Source organism: Macrotis lagotis, chromosome 2, assembly GCF_037893015.1.
Source record: "Macrotis lagotis isolate mMagLag1 chromosome 2, bilby.v1.9.chrom.fasta, whole genome shotgun sequence".
Classification (NCBI taxonomy): domain Eukaryota; kingdom Metazoa; phylum Chordata; class Mammalia; order Peramelemorphia; family Peramelidae; genus Macrotis; species Macrotis lagotis.
In genome coordinates, this window is record NC_133659.1 from 187,682,138 (window position 1) to 187,705,433 (window position 23,296).

Consider the following 23,296-nt stretch of genomic DNA (forward strand, 5'->3'; position numbering starts at 1 on the left):
TTGGACCCTGTTCTCGATTAATAATCATTGATGATTCTAAAGGACTACTCCTCGCCCGTAGCCCCCATATCCAATTATTACTGAAATCTTACATGGAATGTCAGTCGATATATCAATATATATTGATTAAGTGGCTGCTGTGCTCCAGGCATAGTACTACGGTCTGGGGTTGGAAATAATGATGCTGTTATGCGGTTGGATAAAAGCAATTATTCACCAACAAGGTCTTTATACAATATATTGGAATAGATTCACAGGAGGGAGGCATTGGAATTTGGATGGCTCCAGATATTTCTAAGTCTATTTAGCTCTAGAAACAGGGGGGAAATCACCAAGAACAGTTTCATGTTTTCCTGAATGTCTCCTCAGTGTCTTTACCGTACATGAACTACACATCTCTGTGAGTCACAGGATGATACATCGACCGGAAAGAATGTCATCAAAGGCTGGTCAGTGGCTCTCTATCACGTGACGTCTAGAAGTTGGAGCATGAAAAAAATAAACAGAAGTGATGAACCTAACTAATTTGAGTCAAAGGAAGCAGCCGGGCTATAAGCCTGTTGCTCAATCATAGATGAGACGGATGTCCTTTGAGGTTGCTTCCGATTCTGATATTCTGTGTGACCTAGGTAAATGGATTCAATGAGAAGTACAGCAGAGTAGATGAATCCAAACAGGTACAAGGAAACAATACTTTCCGCCCCATTACAGAAATTATCTAATTCGAGGGTCATTTTTTCCTTCTTGCGAAACAATAACGAGGAAATAAGCTATTACTGGTGATGGCTGCTCCTGAGGATGGTATATAAGAGTCCTGTAGGGTCAGGGGACTTTCAAACTCAAGTCGCTCACTCACCTGCAAAGAAACTCAGAAGTTCAATCCACCAACACCATGGTCAGCTCCTGTTGTGGCTCCACCTGTTCTGGCCAGAGCTGTGGCTCTGGCTGCTGTGCCCCTAGCTGCTGCCGGCCTGCCTGCTGCTTCCGGCCTGCCTGCTGCCAGAGTACCTGCTGCAGGACCAACTGCTACAGGCCCACCTGCATTGTGTCCACCTGCTGCCGCCCCAGCTGCTGCCAGCCCTGCTGCCGCCCCAGCTGCTGCCAGCCCTGCTGCCGCCCCAGCTGCTGTGTGTCTAGCTGCTGCCAGCCCTCCTGCCAGCCCTGCTCCCGCCCCAGCTGCTGTGTGTCTAACTGCTGCCAGCCAAGCTGCTGCAGACCAAGGTGCTGCCAGTCTGTTTGTTGCCAACCAACTTGCTGCCGCCCCAGCTGCTGTATCTCTAGCTGCTGCCAGCCCTGCTGCCGCCCCACCTGCTCTATCTCTAGCTGTTGCCAGCCCTGCTGCCGCCCCAGCTGCTGTATCTCTAGCTGCGGCCAGCCCTGCTGCCGCCCCACCTGCTCTATCTCTAGCTGTTGCCAGCCCTGCTGTCGCCCCACCTGCTCTATCTCTAGCTGCTGCCAGCCTTGCTGTCGCCCCACCTGCTGTGTGTCCAGTTGCTGCCAGCCCTCCTGCCGTCCCACTTGCTGCCAGACCACTTGCTGCAGAACCACCTGCTGCCGCCCAACCTGCTGTGGCTCTTCTTGCTGTTAAATGAAGGCGCCAGGGCATGAACTCTCAACATCCTCACCATATCCAAAGGTGCCTTCAGTTCTCTTCCTCATCGGGATCAGTATGAGTAGAGTTTGGAGAGTCTACCAGTTATAAGCTGATCACAAGAGACCCATTTGGAACCTGCCACATAGCCGATGACAATCAATTTACTTTTCCTCTTCACTCTAAACCGTCACTTCTCTGTTGGTCTCTTCCTCTTACATGGTCAACAATCAAAACTGAACTTTATGCCTCTCGAGTCCAACCCTAACCGAATCTTCCATCCTTCTCCTAAGTAATGACCTTCAAAGACCGGTCTATGCTGTTTGAGAAGAAAATTAGTTGCTCTACCTTTCCCTTCCCCCCAAGATTTAGTTCTGAGATTCCAAAGATTTTTCCTTCCTAGAGTGGGTCTTTGGCCCATTCTCTGTTGTCTTCGTGTCTCAAAATTTCCAAATAAATCTCAAATAAGCAAACAAGCAACAAAACAAAGTGCCTTCTCCAGTTCTTCCTCACTTGTTGTTCTTTCTTACTGTTTCAGTAATTCATAGACTCTCGTGATCAGGGGACGCTTGGGATTTCAAGGGAACCTCTGTCCCCGTCTAGTCCCTCTGCCTAAAGACCTTCCAAGCAGAGCAACTAGACTAGATTGCATTTGGGGTTACAGTCGCGGTAGGGAGATTATGTTTCCTCTCACAAGAAGACTGTTTTAGTAATGTGTAAATAAATAAAAATGTTAATTACAATGAAAAAACAGAAATGATGTACAGGGTGCTTTCAGTAAAACCTGGACAGATTTACATGAGCAGTTGCAGTGGGAAATGTACTATTTACAAACTAACAGCAAAATGTAATGATGATTAACTGAGAATGACTCAACCCTTTGTCAGCAATGTTGCGATCCAAGACAATGCTGAAAGATTTATGATAACGAATATTATCCAACCCAGAGACACAGCTGTTGGTGTATGAATGCAGATTGAAGCACATTGTTTTTAGGCTTTATTTTCCAAGAGCTTTGTCTTTTTCTTGTGATTTCTCTTTTGAAAGCGTGTGGGAAAACTAGATTTATTTTCACAAAATGTGTTTGACAACGTTTTTGTAATGTGTTTCTTCATTAAATATTTTAATCTATATCCAATAATTTGCCTTCTCAATGAGAGGGAATGAGGTGGAAAGAAGAGAATCCAGACGTCAACGTTGAAAATAAGAATGCTAAAACTCGTTTTTACATGTAAGAGGGGGAAAACATATGCAGATATTTGTTGAGTAATGAGTCAAATTTCATTTGCTGTCATAGAAGTGTTTGATAGACAGCACACACACAATGACCCCAATAATACATAAGAAGAACGAGGCTACCTGAGAGCAGAGCTTACAGGACTTCAGTAAGCTAACTGGATTTCAGAGGGTTCCTGTTGAAATTTACATCTCTGCTCTAAGGAGAGATTGTATTCTTTGTGCAACAGTATATGAGATATGTTCTATGGATAAGCTAGTTTGGCTATGCTATTCTTGTTTTCTAAAAGAATGCATTTTGAGGTTAGCGGGAGGGTGAGAAGGTCTTAAGAAGGGAAAGGATTTCTTTTAAGGGATGTATAAAAGATTTTTTTCCACTAAAGTGTTCTGCTGCTGAAAACTCTTGTTGGTCTCATAATGTAAGTTAGCTAGCGGCAAGTTTATACAGAAAACGAACCATTTTGAGCACATAAAGTCTGAGCTCATCGTTTTAAGAGATGACCTCCAAAGTTTACAGAGATTATTAATCAGTTTTTCCTATGATGCCAGGGAGAGTAGCAGAAATGGGATTTGACCCTAAATCTTTTGACTTCAAATGAAGCATTTGCTCTACCGTATCAGTCTACATTTAGGCTTCTCCAGCACAATCACTCGGTCCAGCAATGATCCCAAAGATAAATCCTTCCCGGTGTGGGGGAGGAATTACTGAAATTAATATTCCCCATGAGATCACTTCTGTCAATGCAGTTTCTTAGTGACTGCACTGCGTAAAACATTATGAGAATTATTTATTGTGGAACGCAAAGCCCGGCATTGCATATTCAATTTCAGTGATCCTCTCCCTTATTTTAAGCATAAAATGAAGAAGATTCAATTTATTTAATAATTTTCACTCTGTAACTTATTTCTAAAACTTTTCCCCCTTCAACATGCAAAAGCAAGATTCAAGAATTGCTACCAAAACCTTGAGTTCCACATTTTTTCTTTGGCCCCCCACCCTGCTCCCCACATTGAGAAAGCAAGTTATTTGGTGTAGGTTAACAATGGGTTGCCACAGAAAACATTAATGCAAAAGTCATATTATAAAAATAAACGTACTCCCCGAGGAAGAAAGAGCAATTACAAGAAAAATAAAGTGAGGGAGAAAAACAAAAGTATTCTTCAGTCTCTATTCAGACAGCATCACCCATGTCTTTGGGCTGTATAGCACTCTTTCTCATAGATCCATCAGAGAAATTCCATCAAAATTCCTCCCATATATACTGTTACTAGCTTCATATTCTTCTTCTCTCCCACCACCCTTTATTCTGTTATCTCTCTCTCTCTCTCTTTCTCTCTCTCTCTCTCTCTCTCTCTCTCTCTCTCTCTCTCTCTCTCTCTCTCTCTCTCTCTCTCTCTCTCTCTGTCTCCTTTGAACACATCCCTTCCAAAAGTGACTTGGATCTGGCTCTCCTCAACTCTGCTCTTCCCTCATTTCTGTCACTTATAACCCCCTTTCAATCTTCCTGTCCTCTTTCTCCCATCTTTTTCTGCTCTTATTTCTCTCTAAGGTTTGAAAGATTTCTGTACCCCATTGAGTATGGATGTTATTCCCTCTTCCTGTCACTTTAAACGAGAGTAAGTCTCACTCACTTGTCCTCACCTTCCTCCTCTTCCACTCCACCGGAAAAGCTTAGACTTGACTCTTTTATGGGCAATAACTTACGATGTTCTGGCCCTCCTTTTCCTTCCCCCAGTGCATTCCTTTCTCCCCCCATTAACTACACTTTTTAATAGAGCATACCTCTAAATTCAACTCCCTCTGGTGCCTTGTCTTCATTTGTTTCTTCAAACTGCACTTATGAATCAGAACGTTCATATGAGTTTTTGGTATCCTCTTCCATTTCAGGAGTACAAACACATTAAATCCCTTATGATTTACTGTCACTGTTTACTCTCTCTATGCTTCACCTGAGACCTATACTTGAAGATCCGGCTTTTCATTAATAAAGTTTGAAAGTTCTCTACTTCAGTGAATGTCCACTATTAACCAGATTGCTCTCTGCTGAGGGGTCGGGAGTGGGAAGGGAGAGTGACAGGAATTTTTGTAACTTCAATTATTCATGTGCTTATAGATTAATGTTGAGAAACTTTCATTACATGTATTTGGAATAGAACAATATGGATTAAAACTATTTCTACAACAGCCTGTAGGGGGTCCATTAGGTCTTTACCAAAGGCAGATGTTAAAGGCTTTTCAAAAATTTCTAGAAGAGCCTGTGTTCAGAAGCAGTCCTTTAAGAATGAACCTTGAGAGGCAGCTAGTTAGTGTAGTGGCAAGCACTCCAGCCTTGGAGGCAGAAAGACCTGAGTTCAAATACCACCTGAGACACTTAATTATTGCCTAGTTGTGTGACCTTGGGCAAGTTCCTTAAACCCAACTGCTTTAAATAAATAGAAAATTTTAAAAGAAGAATGAACTTTGGTTAGCAGTGATGAGTAGGTGCTTGACAATGTCTGTGGTAAAGTGGTACAACGATTTTTCTTTTCACCTACTGGCTTGAATTCACCAAATTTAACCAAGGATGATTGCAGTAAAGGGAACTGTCATGATTCCTATTGTAATGAATAATCAAATTCTCAGGTGTTCTATTTATGTTATCAACATCCTTTGAAAAAGCAAATAAATGGTGGAGGCAATTAAGTGATTCCTTATTCAACCACCACTGTTTATTTGTATTAAAATCAGTGTTTCCATTACAATGTGTTCAGGTTAAATTTTTTCCATCTCTGTGAGAATAAAAACTTTGGTGCTGTGAAAAAAATTTAGATGGGTCAGCTAGGTTGCATAGTGGGTAACATCAGAAGGTTCCGGGTTCAAATCCTGCCTCAGACAAATAATAATGATCTGGCTGTGTGACCTTGGGAATATCATTTAACCCTGTTCCCTTGCAATAAAAAAGAGTCAGAAATTAGCTAAAGTGTTCCTTATTGGATTCAGTGTGTTTTGTCAAGTCCAGTATCCACATAAAGGAAAATATTATCTCTCTGGGAATTGGAGACACACACACACACACACACACACACACACACACACACACAAAGTGATACATGTAGGAATAAGTGGGTGGGTGGATGAATGAATGAATGAATGGATGAAAGGGTGGTGGATGGGTGGATGCTTTGGTTAGTGGGTAGTAAATGGTGGTTGCATGGATGTGGGGATGGATGGATTGGAGGGTAGATCATAGATAGGTAGATAGATAGATAGATAGATAGATAGATAGATAGATAGATAGATAGATAGCAAGAGGGACAGAAGGATGATTGGCTGAACAATTGGGTCAATGGAAGAAAGACAGACAGATAGATGGATCAATGGAAGAAAGTGTAGGAAGAATGTTGAATGGAGAAGTCTGCCTTTGCCAATGTCACAGATTGATCTTGTAAAAGGTTTAAAGCCATTGCCCTCATATCTAGAAGCTTGCAGAAGAATCTGGAAGTTGCTTGAACTCTTCCCTCATCATCATCAGGTACGAGCAAACAATCGTTTCCCCTCTTTATAGAAATTATCTAATTCGAGGGTCATTTTTTCCTTCTTGCTAAACAATAACTAGGAAATAAGCTATTACTGGTGATGGCTGCTCCTCAGGATGGTATATAAGAGCCCTGAAGGGTCAGGGGACTTTCAAACTCAAGTCACTCACTCACCTGCAAAGAAACTCGGAAGTTCCATCCACCAGCATCATGGTCAGCTCCTGTTGTGTCTCCACCTGTTCTGGCCAGAGCTGTGGCTCTGGCTGCTGTGCCCCTAGCTGCTGCCGGCCTGCCTGCTGCTTCTGGCCTGCCTGCTGCCAGAGCACCTGCTGCAGGACCAACTGCTACAGGCCCACCTGCATTGTGTCCACTTGCTGCCACCCCAGCTGCTGCCAGCCCTGCTGCCACCCTGGCTTCAGTGTGTCTAGCTGCTGCCAACCAAGCTGCTGCCGACCAAGGTGATGCCAGTCTGTTTGTTGCCAACCAATGTGCTGCCACCCCAGCTGCTGTAATTCTATCTGCTGCCAGCCCTGCTGTCATCCCAGCTGCTTTATCTCTAGCTGTTTCCGGGCCTTTCTGCTGCCCCAGCTGCTTTGTGTCCAGGGGCTGCCAGCCCTGCTGCCACCTCACCTGCTGTATCTCTAGCTGCTGCCAGCCTTGCTGTCACCCCACCTGCTATGTGTCCAGTTGCTGCCAGCCCTGCTGTCATACTACTTGCTGCCAGTCCACTTGCTATAGAACCACCTGCTGCTGCCCAACCTGCTGTGGCTCTTCTTGCTGTTAAATGAAGGTGCCAGGGCTTGAACACTCAACATCCTCACAACATCCAGGGATGTTATTCATTTTCTGTCTCCTGCATCAGTGTGAGTCGAGTTTAGGGAGCCTACCAGTTATAATCTGAGCACAAAAGATCCATTTGGAACCCACCCAATAGCCAGTGGCAAGCAATTGATTTTTCTTTTTCAGTGCAAGCCATCCCTTCTCTATTGGTCTCTTCCTCTTACATGGTCAACAACTTCAAAACTGAACTTTATGCCTTTCAAGTCCAACCTTCTCCTAATCTTCCATCTTTCTTGCCCTGCTTAATGGCCTTTAATGACCATTCTATACAGCTTGAGAAGAAAATTAGTTGCTCTACCTTCACCCCCCAAAAAAAATTTTAGTTCTGAGATTCCAAAGATTTTTCCTTCCTAGACGGGTCTTTTGCTGATTCTCTATTGTTTTTATCTTTTGAAATTTTCAAATAAAACTGAAATAAGCGATCAAGCATCTAAAGAAAGTGACTTCTCCAGTTCTTCCTTACTACTGTTTTTGTAATTCATGGACTCACATAATTATAGGACACTTGGAATTTCAAGGGACCCTCTGTACCCATCTAGTTCCTCTGCCTAAACACCTTCTGAGAGGATTAAGGAGATTAAATTTAATTTGGGGTTATTCATGGTTAATGTTAAGTGAATTATTTTTTAAGTGAAATTATTTCTAGTATTTCCAAAATCCTGTTTTGAAGTTCTAGTTGAATTTCCTTCATTATGTCTTTCATAACATGAAAGCATGAGGCCCAGAAACTTTTCTATTAATTCAATTTTTAGTAATTATTCACAGATGCTGGTTTTCTGATAAACCATCTTTTCCTTCACTTTTCAGTTACTGAAAATTTCTTCCTGTCTATCTAAGACTTCTGTGGTATCCTGTGAAATTTGACATAATACCCAAAAATGTCTTCATGGTATGGAAGGTGTTCCTTTCTAGCATTAATGTTATATTCGTGAATAATCTCACTCCCTTTGAATGCTTTTATTTTGTAGGAACACTTGTCTCATCCACCTGAATTCTTAATTCTGGACTGAAGAAATAACTTTTGTTGATTACATTTTCTTTTTTCCCTTTATTTCAAATTTTATTGTATTTTCTACTCTTCCATGTAAACACAAGCTTTAGTATTCATTTTTCAACTTTGAATTCTGAATTTCCTTATTTCTACTTTATTCCCTCCCATTTAGATAGCATATTATTTGATATAGATTAAAAATGTGTAGTCATGTAAAACATTACAATAATAGTCATGTTGTGAAAATCAATAAAGCTTTCCCTTCCCCAAAAAAGAGAAAACCTCCAGAACAATAAAACTGAACAACAGTATGCCTCAATCTGCATTCATATACCAACAACTCTGTCTTTAGTTTGGATAATACTTTTTTCATATTCATGTCCTTCAGAGTTGTCTTTCATCACAACACTGATTGGAAAAGGTTAAGTTATTCACAGTTGTTTGTCCTGAAATAGTGCTGTTAGTTCGCATATTACATACCCCATTGCAGTTGCTTGTGTAATTCTTTCCAGGTTTTACTGAGAGCATCCTGTTAATCATTTCTTATAGAAGAATAGAATTCCATCATAATCACATATCACAATTTGTTCTGCTATTCCCCAGCAGATGGGCTTCCCTTCAATTTCCAGTTCATTTCCACTAGAAAAGAAATGTTATAAAAATAAATTCCTTATACATCTAGTTCCTTTTCCTTCCTATTTTTCATCTCTTCTTGAATATATAGCTGGTAGTGCATCACTAAGTCAAAGGGTAGGCCTGATATTATAGCCCTCTGAGCACAGATATAAATTGCTCTACAGAATTGCTGAATCATTTCACAATTCCTCCAACAGTACATTAGCATCTTATTTTCCCTACCATCTCCTCTAAAATTTATAATTTTCTCTTTCTGTCCTTTTAAACATTCCAATAGCAATAAGGTAGTACCTCAGAATTTTTCAATTTGCATTTCTCCAATCAATAGTGAGTTGACATTCTTTTTAAAATATGGCCATAGATAACATTGATAAACTCATCTAAAACTGTTCATGTCTTTATGGGCAATGGCTCCTAATTTTTATGAATTTGACTCAATTACCTATGTTTGAGAAATGAGGTTTTTATCACAGATGCTTATTTCAATATTTCCTCCCACAGATACAATTGCTAAATGTCTCCATCCTTTTCCCATAGTCCCATTTATTCTATTCTCTCTTTCTTTTCATCCTGTCTCTCCTCAATATTGTTTTGCAACTGACTACCCCCTCCCAAATCATTTCCTTTCTTCTATCACTGTCCCCACTTCTTTCATCTCTTCCCTTTCCCATGAGAGTAAGGCTTCCTCCTTCCTCCCAAATGCTCCCTTTTCCTACTCCCCTAGAAAACTTTTTTCTTACCCCTTTTATGGGAAATAACTCAATCCATTCAATCACCCCCTTCCCCTTCTCCCAATACATTCCTCTCTCACCCCTTAGCTCCATCTTTTTAATACATTTCTTATCATATTCAATACCTACCCGTGTCTTGTGTATATATGGTACTTCTAACTCTACTGATAAATGAGAATGTTCATATGAGTTCTCAGTATCACCTTCCCATGCCAAAATATAAGCAGTTCAACATCATTAAGTCCCTTAATGCTTTGCCTGAACCTTGTACTTCATTTGGCATATGCTTCAGTTGAAGATCAATTTTTCTACTGAGCTCTGGTCTTTTCAGCAGGAAAGTTTGAAAACCCGCTATGTCACTGAATAGCCATCTTTCCCTCTGAATGTATATGTTCAATATTTCTGAGTAGTTGATTCTTGGTAGTAATACAAGCACTTTTCCCTCCCATGATGCCTTCATGTTGAATCATTAGATCATGTAGAAGCTGATAAATCTTTTGCTATCCTGACTGTAGCTCCATGATAATTGTATTGTTTCTTTCTTTCTACTTGTAATATTTTCTATTCGACCTTGAAGCACTAAAATTTTGTTATAATATTCTTGGAAGTTTTCTTTTGAGGTCCTCTTTCAGGAGGTGATTGGTGGATTCTTTCAATTTCTATTTTACTGTCTGCTTCTAGAATATCAGTGCAGTGTTCCTCAATAATTTATTGAAAGATGAAATCTAAGTTCTTTTTTTATTTGGCTTTCAGGTATCTCAATGTTTGTTTTTCTTTTATTGTTTCTTGATTTCTATCAGTTGTCATCTTCCCTTTTGCACAACAATAGAGCTGTACAAACTTAATTGACTTTGTGCAAAGCAATTCCTTTCAATCCTATATTTAAGGAGTTATTTTATTAAGAGAGCTTTTGTATTTCCTTTTCCAGCCATCCAATGCTGCTTTTTGAAATATGCTTCTCACTGTCTTTTTGTACCTTTTTGTCCATTTTCTCCAGACTACTTTTTATGATTTTATTTTCTTCAGTATTTTTGATCTCTCTCCTTCACTAATTTGATTCAGTTTTCATCACTTTCCTGTATCACTCTTATTTTTTATCACAATTTTTCTTCAACTCCCCTTGTGTGATTTTCATATAAGCTTCCATGGCCTGGAACAAATTCATTTTTTTTTTCTTAGTGGTTTTGACTGTAGAAGCTTTGACTGTGTTATCCTTTTCTGAGTATGTATTTTTATCCTCCTTATCTCCATAGTAATTCTCTATAGTCAAAGTTTATTCTTTTCTTATTTGTTCATTTCCCCTGACTATGATTAGATTTTATTTCTTAAGTTGGAGCTATGCTTCTAGGGTGGAGGATGCATTGTCTCACATTTTGGGGGGTTTTTGCAGCTGTTTTCAGAGATACTTGCAGAAATCTGCAAGTTTTCAATTCTCTCAAATTTTATGATCTAAGGAGAGGTTTGTACCACTCTCTTGGCCTGTGCTCTGGTTTGTGGGTGACCACAAGCACTCCTCTCTGCTCTGGAACTATTAGAATGGTCCTGCTCCCCTGCAGCATCAAACTCTGTTATGCTTCTTCTGCTCATTGTTCTGGGACTGGGCAAAGTAGCAGAGAATGACCTTAGTGACAGCAAAGAGACTCTCTGTAATCTCCTTCTGAACCCCATCCATGGGCTGAAAGCTCCAGAAATATTTGCTGCTGCTGATTCATTGGTTCCCAAGGACTATTCCTGGTCTGCCAGGACCTGGTCTGTGATGCTGAGGCCTGATCTGGACTGTTCTTCACTCTCACCCTGGTGCCTCAGACTTTACCTGCTGACCTTCCAAATTGTCCTTAGCAATCTATGAGTTGAGAGATCTTCTAATCATCACTGGTCCAGTCTCCTTCATCTATACCTGGATTTCTGGGGCCAGGTTCCTCTAGCCTGGCCCCCTTTTGCTCTTTGCAACTCTCTCACCCCAATGCAGTAAATCCTTCCTCGAGTCTTCCAAGTTGTTTTGTGCTGTAAAATTGTTTCACTCAATCCTTTTTTTTTATTCTACCATTCTAGTATTTGTTTCAAGTTATTATTTAAAGGTTTTAGAGTCATTTGGGTAGAGGTCAGCAGAGTCATTCCCTTTACTCCACCATCTTCTAGACAACATTTTCAATGCAATAATTGGAGGAAATTAAAAATTATGGCTCAAGTTGGAATTTCCTAAGAATTTTCATTTCCTGATTCTCCATACTGTGTTGATCATATAAGGAATGATACTCTTTCCCATTATTCATAAGTGAACTATTTTAACATATGGTTTACTTTTCTTCCCACAACAGAATTCTGTCTTTGTGAAATGCTCTTTTCTACTCAGTGATCATAGCAAGCATCTTCATCCCATGATGACTACTGACCAACTCTATTCATGATGTGACACAATGATATGACAGTAGTCCATGAAAAACTACAAGTCATTACTAAATCTCTACATAAGAAAGAACAGAAGGGGGCATGCATAGGTTATATTATGCTTGAATGACCAGGGAAAACTAAAATTAATAAACTTTATTGACTTTTTACATAACACCTTATAATATGCAGAAGTTGGATGAACATTTGTAAAGTGTATGACAATCAATATCTCTCTGAGACATGCATGGGTTAAACTAAATTGAATAGGTATCAAAGACCTGAGAAATGTGCAATTCTGTCACTTTTAGAATCACTCAGACATTGATAAAGGACACATAAAGAGAAAGAATTAATCAAACTGGAAACACTTAATTGCCAAAAATTTTATTTGGAATTTTACAAACACTAAGGCAAAAATATATTGCTATGACAGAGAAATTGATAATGAAAAATCTTTGGAATCTTGGTATTCAAATTGTGGTGTGAATTAAGAATGAACACAGTCCATAGTGTTCTTCTGGAGGATTGGAACTTGGAGGATGAAAGCTAGGAAGGAAGATAATGTGGGTTTGGGAAAATCAGTAAGAGTTTTACTTGATAGATTTAAAGTAAAATAACAACTTGTTTTCCAGGTAAGATAATGAAGCCAATGGACAGATGATAGATGGAGGGTAAGTTGCTGGTTGACACCTCCAAATTGGTCTCTCATGGATTAGATTGTGATTGCTTACTATGAAAAATATATTTCATTTGGTACTTATGGACAGGAAACAAAGATAGGATGGTTTTTCAGATGAGTTAAAGATGGGTAGACAGTTTCAGACTGGTGTGAAAGGCCAGCAGCAGGATGATCCATGGCAAACTGGGTGGCAACAACTGGAAATGCAACAGGTAGGCCAGCAGCAGGGCTAGCAGCAGCTAGGGGTACAACAGCCAGAGCCACAATTTAGGCTCCAACAGATTGAGATACAAGGTGATGATGGATTGAGTTTCTTAAGTATGGGTGTTTCCTGACTTCATAGATCTTTTTTGTATCCCACTTTTAAGTAGTTGCTATTAAGTCCTGTTTATTTTCTTATATCTTTTTCACAACAAAAATTGATGATTCAGTTAGCCAGTGCTATTTTTTAGGCTAAACATTTTAAATTGAACAAAAAAGTGTGTACTTCAGACTTTTCCAATGGATTCTTTATTTCTGAATCACTCTTGCCATTTGCCATTTCCATGTCCATGTTAAGGTCTTTCCTCATCATTGAGACAGCTGTACTTAGGAAGTTTTTTCCTTCTCTCAAAACTCTATATATCTTCTTCAACATCTTTCCTTTGGTCCTAATTCTGTTCTCAGCAACCAAGTTATACAAATCTAATTCCTGACTTCAACATGACAATTCTTCTAGACTAGAATGCAGTTTTCATAAATTCCCAAGGTCTTCTCTTGCTCAGATAATAGATTACATACATTTTTCCTGTACTTTTGACTAAGGTTCTCAGTCAGAAAAGAGACAGACCAGTTCAGAAAAATTGTTATCATTGGATAGAAAATTAGGTACTTCCTAGTAAGGGTACAAAGGTTGTGATAAAGTGGACTTTGTTTTACAGTTAAGGAAATCACCCTGTGGCTCAATAGAATGGATTGTGTTTCCTTGTTTACAAATAGAGTTGAGCATAATTGTTCTGGAATATGTTTTGTACTCAGAATAAGGGGAATGTCCCCAACTGCCAAATGGTCAAAGGACATGCAAAGGCAATTTTTAGATGAGGAAATCAAAATAATTCATAAGCATATGAAAAAAAGCTCTAAATCATTACTTATTAGAGAAAAGCAAATTGAAGCATCTCCGAGGTACCACTTTACAACTCTTAGACTGGTAAGAGAATATGAAAAAGGGTAAAAACATCACTTGTACAAAAATATTCATAGTAGCCATGTTTGTGGTGGCAAAGAATTGGAAATTAAGTGAGTGTCCATCAATTGAGGAAATCAACCTTAATGGACTTGTTCATTCCATCAGTGCAACAATCAGGCACAATTTTGGTGTATCTGTGATGGAGAATACCATCCATATCCAGAGAAGGAATTGTGAAGTTTCAACAAAGACCCAAAACTATTACCCTTAATTTTAGAAAAGTTATCTTACTATGTAATTTGCTATCTCTTATACTTTATATTTTCTTCCTTAAGGATGTGATTTCTCTCTCATCACATTCAACTTAGATCAATGTATATCATGGAAACAATGTAAAGACTAACAGACTGCCTTCTGTGGGGGGAAGGGGAGGGAAGCAACATGGAGGGGGGGGGAATTGTAAAATTCAAAATAAATAAAATCTATCTTTTAATTTAAAAAAAAAGAATAAGGGGAATGTGAGAAACAATTGCCCAAAACTTGATTATTTTCTTAAGACGTGTCAAATTAAAGTGAACAATAGGTCTGTATTCATAACAAACTTCCTTTTTAGTGTAAATTGCTAGAGATCTTCACAAATACCATTGTAGTTTCTGCTGAAAAACAACAGAAAATGGTAGGTAATTTGACTTTTTTTATTTTTTTCTTGAATTAGTGAAGGGGAAATGTTTTCAGCCTTCAGAGGAAATTGCTCTAAATTCCATTTGATGGTAGCAAAAGAAATTGAGCTAGTAAGTTTAAGCATCTTTCTATTTGATGCTCCTCAGACCTAGTTAAAATTTAGTCTGAATAATAGTATTGAAAAATTCTATGTAAAATCACGTAAATTTCAATTGATTTTTATTTATCTGAATGTCCATTGGATTTTGTAGGGGATGGATACCTTACAGATAAAATGACCAAATCTTGGCATCTTAAAATAAAGAAAATGAGTTTTAGAGAAAGGGAATCTCTTTCCCTATTATGGATTGCTTTAGATACTGCTACATAAATATAATGACCAAGTTTGACTCAGGGGAAGAGAGGAGGAGAAGAATAGGAGAAGGGAAGGGAAGGGGAAGGGAGGAGAGGGGAGGGGAGGGGAGGGGAAGGGAGAAAAGGAAAGGAGGAAGAATGGAGAGGAACAGGGTGATCCATACATTCCTAAAACTGGAAAATATGCCTAATAGACCATACTAACTCAGGTTCCAATTCTCTGAAGAAGGGTCAAATCTCTCCATTGGAACCACAGTCTTGGCAATTTTTCAACTTTTACTTTTCATCATTTTTTTTAAAATTTGATAGTGGTGATAATTGGTTTACACTTGTGTTTTTATAGTGATTGCAATTTGCACTTACTTCAGTCTAATCATTATGCATATTGATTTTTGGTTCTACATCCTTTATTACAGTTTTCTGCATGTTTATATGTCTTTTTTCCTTGCTCTCTTCATTCATCATATTTATTGTTTCTTATAGCATACAAAAAATTTCATAACATTAACAAACAAAAAGCTTGATTAGCCATTCCCCAGCTTCTGCGGCAACTATTTCTTTTCAGTTCTTTGCTTATCATACAATTCGTTGTTATAAATATTTTAGTATTGGTTGATACTTTCTTCTTTTAAATGGACTCTTTTATATGCCTAGTAGCAGAATTTCTGTGTCAAAAAGCATGGTAATTTCAGTTACTTTTTTTTAGGATTTTGCAAGGCAAATGGAGTTAAGTGGTTTGCCCAAGGCCACACAGCTAGGTAATTATTAAGTGTCTGAGGCTGGATTTGAACTCAGGGCTCCTGACTCCAGGGTCAGTGCTCTATCCACTGAGCCACTTAGCCGCCCCTCAGTTACTTTCTTTACATAATTTCAAATTGTTTTCTAAAATGATAGTTCTGATTTACCATTCCATCCATAAAACTCTGTTATATTTACCTTCTTGTAACGTCTCTAACATTGGTCATTCTCTTCTTTGTCATTTTGTTGGATGTGAAATTTCAGGGTTATATTTGGTTGGATTTCTCTTCTCATTAATGTTTTGGTGAACTCCATGTGTTTGTAAAATTATGAAATTACTCTTTTTAGAACTGCTTGTTCATATTCTTGGACCACTTATCACTTGGGGAATGGTTCTTGATATCATATACATCTCTTAATTGTGAATATACCTGGTATACCAAAATTTTTTCTGAGAAATTTAATAGAAATATTTTTTCCTGTTCAAGCTACATGTATGGCCTTCCTTTCTGAGTAACCATCCTTGTTTCTTATTCATCCCTTTATCTTGGTCCCACTTCTCTTGTTCCTTCACATAACTCCCAAAGGGATATTCATACATTTTTAAGTATGATCACACCATTCTTCTGCTCAAGAAGCTGTAGTAAAATTTCTCATCCTATCTTTATTTTAGTGCCTATACTGTCCTGCTTAATTTGAATTTTCTTGAATATAGTTTTTTCTTTTTTTTTCTTTTTCTTGTTTTTTGCTACATATCTGTTTGCTTTTCTCTCTCATTATATTCTGAACTCCTTTAGGGTAAACTGTCTTTGGCCTCTTTTTGAATTTCCAATACTTAACACAGTACTTGGTTATAGGCACTTAATTAAAGTTTATTGACTTACTGACTCTCCAGTTTCTTTAGCATAAAATAAAAATGCTTCTGTTTAGCATTTAAAGATCTGCCTGCATACTATGGCTTCTACACATGCTGGCTGTGTTGAAATAGATCTTGAGAGTTGAGAGCATTTTCTGAATACAATAAAATTAAGTGCCACAGAGACAATGAAAACTTTTTGTGGGTTAAAAATAATAACTTTTTACCCCTTTCTCTTTTTTCATTTTTTTAACTTAAAGCTAATTTCATTATTTTTCAGTTTCATCTAAAGATATTTTCCTTTTTGTTTTTAGTTTTTACAAGGCAATAGAGTTAAGTGACTTGCCCAAGGTCACACAGCTAGATAATTATTTTGTATCTGAGACTGGATTTGAACTCAGGTCCTTCTGACTCTCTCCACTGCACAACCTAGTTGCCCCCATATAAAAATATTTTTCAACATTTATGTTTGCAAAATTTTCTCCTATTTTCCTTTCTCTTCCTCTCCCAAAGTGAGAAAAATGTAATGTGGGGTTTTTTTTGGTCTTTCATTTTCAAAGAAGACCAGGTCATCAGGGAGGTAATGTCATGCTAAACACATGAAATTGAATTTGAGCCAGGGGGATGTTGTGCTAAGTTACCAACCTCACTTTCTCCTCCTGAGACATCTGGGTCCAATGACCAGATATGAATCAGGATGACTGGAAATGGCTCTGGATATGGGGCAATCAGGCTTAAGTGACTTGCCTAAGGTCCCACAGCTAGTGAGTATCAAATGTCTGAGTACAGATTTGAACTTCAATCCTCCTGATAACCATTGTGCCACGTAGCTGCCCTCCCAAAGACACTAAGCAGTCTGATATAGGTTATATATACACAGCCATGTTGTACAATCTGCTATACATATTTATTTTATACTACTCAAACTGAAAGAAGTATCAAAAAAGGGAGAAAACAAGAGAAGGAAAGAGCAAATTTAATATAATTTCCTTTTTAGTTTTTTTTGCAAGGCAAACGGGGTTAAGTGGCTTGCCCAAAGCCACACATCTAGGTAAAATATAAATTTTTAAAGGTGAAAATAGTATGCTTTGATCTGCATTCAGATTCCATAGTTCTTTCCCTGAATGTGGATGGCATTTTCCATTGCAGATCTTTTTAGAATTTTCTTTGATTGCTGTATTGCTGAGAAGAGCTAACTTATCATAGTTGATATCACAAAATGTAGTTCTTAAGGAATACAATGTTCTTCTGATTCTGTTCACTACCCTCAGCATCAGTTCCTGTGAGTTGTTCTGTATTTTTCTGGAATCTTCCTTCTCAAAATCTCAAAATATTCCATTTTATCTATACATGACAACTTGTCTAGCCATTCCCCAAATGATGGCCATGCCCTCAATTTCCAGGTCTTTGTCACCACAAAATGGAATAGTGGAGTGGAATAGTTAACCCTCTCTACCAAGATGATGAAATGGCACTTTGACTGTTAAAAGATCTGAGTATTTTAGTGGATGGTAAAATCCAATATGAGGCTTTGATGTGACCTATTAACCAAAGAAATAAGTAAAAACTTATAAGATGTTTCTTTACATTGAGTAGCATAGCATTCAGACCTGAGGAGGCAATGTTGCCTCTGTACCCTGCCCTTGATAGACCTCATTTAGAGCAGGTTTTTTGATTGTGAATATCAAATGCAGGAAGGAGGGAAACAAGGATAGTGAAGAGTCCTTAACCTCTAGGTAAAAGACTATCCAAGAGGAACAAAATAAGTCTTTTCCATTATTTGAAGGGTTGGCATGTGGAAGTTAGATTGCTTTGTTTTGTTTTTTTTCTGTTTGGCCTTATACAGCATGAATAGAAATAGAAATCGAAGTAACCAAGTGGCAAAATTAGGCTAATGAAGGGTTTTTTTATTGTTATGATCTTTCATAATGAAGCATCATTGTTAAACACTTTACCTCCATAACTACTCAGTCCTAAGAAGTTGTTTTCTTATCCCTCTAGTTGGTAAAAAAATGCTCCATCACAGTACAATAAAACTGGTTTTCAGTGAGATTTCTCTCACATTTCTTTAATCACAGGTAGTCTTTCAAATTCTTCCTAATATTTTTGTAACAGAACTTTTCTATTAATGAATAAATCTTTACAGAAACTTATGATTATTAATTAAATGATTCCTTTGTAGTAGAACTACATCAAAGAAACATTTTGACTGACCTGTTATTTTTTTGCTTCCTGAAAGAGTCTAAGTACAAAATGTTATCTCTCCCAGAACATAGACTTTTCTCATCAGTAAATTGTTATGTAAAAGTGATTTTAACACTTTTTTTTCAGATTTTTAGTTCCAAACTTTCTTTTTCCTTTCCTTACCATTTCCACTGAGAAGGCAAGCAATTCAATATAGGATATATACATATATATGCAGTTATGTGAAGTATAATTTCCTATAAGTCATATTGTGAAAGAAAAGATGAACCCATAAAAAGGTAATAAAAATAAAGTAAAGAAAAAGTATGCTTCAATCTGCTTTCAGGCTCCATAATTTCTTTCTCTAGAGATGGACAGCATTTTTTCAACATAAGTTCTTTGGAACTGTCTTGGGTAATTGCATTTCAAAAAGGAAAGTTATTCACAGTTGATCATCATATAATATTGTTGCTACAGTATATAATATTCTTCTGTTTCTGCACATTTGTCTTTTCATCAATTCATGTGTGTCCCCAGGTTTTTCTAAGAGCAATATTATTGTCATTTTTTGTAACATAGTAGTATTTCATCACAACTATATGCAACAAATTGGCCATTCCACAACTGATTGCCTCCTATCACTTTCTTAGACTTTGCCACTACTAAAACAGCTGCAATAGCTATTTTTGTTTGTATAGAACCTTTAGCTTTTTTATCTCTTTGGAATATAGACTTAGTAGTATTATTCCTTGGTCAAAGGGAATGCATGATTTTCTAATCCTTTGGGTGAAGTTACAAATTGTTCTACAGCATGATTGAGTTACTCTCCATACAACTTCAACAACAGTGCTTTATTGTCTTAAATCTCCCACATCTCCTCCATCATTTGTCATTTTTTCCTGTTATATTTGTAAATCTGATAAGTTTGAGCAGTAGCTCTGTGCTGTTTTAATTTGTATTTCTAGGAACCTATAAGTTTTTGACTCTTCAGAAGTATTAGCAGAGAAGTACCTATTAATATGGAATTTGCACTTGTCTGTGAATTACTAGAAGCATTTTTTCCTAACCTTGAATGGTTTTCATGGTATCAGTTTCCCTGATGCCACAAGCCATTGTATTCCCCTTCACCTTGAGACTGTCACACAGGAGTCTGGCCCAGATCTATATATGTACAATGAAAGAGTGTACTAGCCCCAGTACCAGCAAATAGACCTTTATAATGACATTCTGACTAGTTATTTGAGTCCTCTTACCATCTGTCATGGCAAGTTCAAAAATTAAAATTTCCACCATGGCCTAATGTCAATTTTTTGAGGTACAACTTATACTGGACTGTTGTAGAGTCCCAGTTCTGGATTCCCTCAATCTTCCCCAGGCGAGCATTGGTGAGGGGGGCGGGGGGGAGCAGGAAGGAAACAAGGATTACAAAGGAGATAAGATTTCCAAGTGTCCAAGTATTCCATTTATTCACCAGAATACAAGTGCTTAAATATCATTCCCAGACCCTAATCCACTCCCACTCCCATGGCACTTAGTAAAACAAACTTCTCATGCTCAAAGGCACAAGGTGATGATAATTTACAGTATTCCCACACACAACAGTTCCTAACAGACTGTGAACCACTTTCACACTGGTGTGGCAGACCTTTCCTGTCAAACTTCTAAAATGTCTTTCATTTGAAAAAATGCTTTTCCTCATTGTTTTGTGGCTTCTGCCATTTCAGAATTTGTCTTGGGGCATTATTTTAAGTTCTTTGGATTGGTTTTGGGAAGAACTCAGGAGAGACTCTACTTTTTATCCACAATCTTGACAGAACCTAATATTTACAGATTTCTATTGATATCTTTTATTTATCAATATAAATGAACTCTGTCACCTTTCTCTATTCAACCAACTATCTCTTATAAACCAAGAATAAAAATGAAGATAAAAAAGAGACAGTTCACCAAAATTGACAAACAAATGTATCAGGTGCACAGCCCCATTCCTCCTCATCGACAATAGTGGGACGGGGAAGGAAGATAAATTTTATCTTCCCTTCCTTCTTCTCTTATCTATCTTTCATTTTCAACTCTATTAGTGTTGCTTTGGTTTGCATTTTATTTTATCCAGTTAAATGTAAAAACAATTTTTAAAATTCATTTTAATATTTTGAGTTCCAGATACTCTCTATCCAACTCTCCCCCTCCATTGAGAAAGCAAATGATTTGATAGTGGTAATACATAAGAAACATTTCCATAATATTTGTATTGTGTGTATTGTGTGTATTGTATTGTGTAATAAAATACAAACCAAAAATGTCATGAAAAATAAGAAATGTTAAAAAAAATATGCCTCAATCTATATTCAGGGACCATTAATTCCTTTTCTGGTGATGGGTTTCATTTTTCATTATAAGCCCTTCAGAGCTGTCTTGGGTCATTGTTTTGCTAAGAATGTCATTCACAGCTGATCGATCATCTTTTAATATTGCTACTACTTTAAACCCAGTATATTTTACTTGACATCATCTCATGTAAGTCTTTCCATATTTTTTTCTGAGAGCATCCTTCTCCTCTTTTCTTAACACAGAATAGTGTTTCATCATAAACACATGCTACAGTTTGCTTATTAATTTCCCAACTCATGGTCATTCACTCAATTCCCAATTCTTTGCCATGAAAAAGTACTAATACAAATATTTTTGTATATATGGATCCTTTTCATTTTTATTTTTGTATGTGTTGAGATATAGTTCTATTAGTAAAATTGCTGGGTCAAAAGGTGTATATCCCTTTCCCACCTCTTTGCTCCCCTCCTCTTTCTTCATATTTGTTCCTTCACATAGCTGTCACTTAAGCCAATACCCTTGCATCCATTCTCTCATGTTGCCTTCCCTTCATTCCTCTACTTTTCTATTCCTTTCCTTTCCTGTCCTCAACCTTTCTTTATCATAATTTTTCATGCTCCTTTTTCCTCTTTTCCATTTTCTCCCCCCTCCCCTCCCCTTCTTCTCTTCTCTTCTCTTCTCTTCTCTTCTCTTCTCTTCTCATTCTTCTCTTCTCTAGGGACAGACTTAGTTGTTATAATTATACATCATCATGTGAAGCAATTCTACCACTTTTGGAGGGATTCATGCTAGGCAAAAAAGATTTCCTGTCTCAATGGCTCAGTTCCTTTTTGTTTTAAAATGCAAAGATTGGACTATATTACCTATAAGCTTTCCATCCCCTTTAAAGCTCAACTGAAATTCATATCAATTGAAATTTACTTGATTATACATAGAATTTTTCAATACTATTGTTCAGATCAATTTTTAACTAGGCCTGAGCAACCTCAAATAGAAAGGTTTCAAATGCTTAGGTAAATTTCTTTTGCCACCATCAAGTGGAATTTAGAGCAATTCCCTCCAAAGGCTGAAAACATGATGATCACTAGGAACAAACACTAAAGTGGAAGTTTGTTATGAGTACAGACCTATTACTCATTTGAATTTGGAATGACACACTACAATCAGAATTTGGGTAATTATATCTCATGTTTCCCTTATTATGGCTCCAAAACAAATTCCAGAACAATTAGGTTTGACTCTTTTTGCAAACAAGGAAACAAGGTTCATCCTTCTATGTCACAGGCTGATTTCCATGGTTGTAGGACAAAAGGACTTTATCACAACCTTTGCACCCTTACTAGGAAATTTCCAATTTTTTCATCCAATGATAACAATCTTCATCAACTGATCTGCCTCTTTTTTGACATGGAACCTAAGTAAAAGTACAAGAAAAATGGATGACTTCTATAAACAACAGAAGACCTTGGGAATTCATGAAAACTGCTTTCCTAGTCTAGGATTGTCATGTTGAAGTCACGAATTAGATTTGTTCAACTTGACTGCAGATAAAAGGGAAGTTATGGAAGAACAGTACATTGAACCTTGAGAGAAGGAAAAACTTTCTAATTACAACTGTTCCAATGATGAGGTAATGCCTTAAAGTGGGCATAAAGAGGGGACAAATGACAAAAGGTGATGCAGATATAAGTATACATTGAAAAAGTCTTAACTGGAATTTTTTTTTCTCTCCAAGTTAAAAAAATTTAACCTAAAAAATTCCACTGACTAATTGAATTATCAGTTTTTATTGTGAAAAAATATAAGGAAATAAACAGGATCTAATAGCAACCACTTAAAAGTGGGGTATAGAAAGAGGTTTATGAATTCAGGGGACACCCATACTCAAGAAACTCACTCATCTGCAAAGAAATCCAGAAGCTCAATCCACCAAAGCCATGGTCATTTCTTACTGTGACTCCACCTGGTGTGGCCTAAGTTGTGACTCTGGCTGTTGTGCCCCCAGTTGCTGCCAGCCCTGCTGGTGCCCCAGCTGCTGTATGTCCAGATGATGCCAATCCTGCTTTTGCCCTACCTGCTGCATTTCCACTTGCTGCCACCCAGTTTGCTGTAGATCACGTTGCTGTTGAGCTCTCACACCAGTCTGCAACTCCTGACCATCCCTGGCCCATCTCAGAAAGGCATGATATTATCTTTTCATCCTGTCCATCATTATCAAAAAAAAGTTCTTTATAGTAAGCAATCACAAACTAATCTAATGGAGACCAATTTGGAGGTGACAATTAACAGCTCAATTTCCAACTGTCATCCCTCCTTTGGCTTCATCATCTTACATGGAAACCAAGTTTTTATCTAAGTTAAATCTATCTAGTA

General features: G+C 37.7%; 1 protein-coding gene across 4 annotated transcripts; it reads left to right on the plus strand.

The window, feature by feature from the left end:
• The first annotated feature begins 862 nt into the window (after positions 1-862).
• LOC141513785 (uncharacterized) lies at positions 863-1,618 on the plus strand. 4 transcript variants are annotated; one of them, XM_074223954.1, is made up of 2 exons: positions 863-1,146; positions 1,216-1,618. In XM_074223954.1, the coding sequence occupies exons 1-2, from the start codon at positions 893-895 to the stop codon at positions 1,586-1,588; spliced, it is 627 nt and encodes a 208-aa protein (XP_074080055.1). In that variant the 5' UTR covers positions 863-892; the 3' UTR covers positions 1,589-1,618. The 4 variants fall into 4 exon arrangements, with proteins under 4 accessions (XP_074080055.1, XP_074080057.1, XP_074080056.1 ...); XM_074223956.1 differs by having other exon boundaries at positions 863-973; positions 1,232-1,618; XM_074223955.1 differs by having other exon boundaries at positions 863-969; positions 1,069-1,618.
• The last annotated feature ends 21,678 nt before the right edge of the window (positions 1,619-23,296 follow it).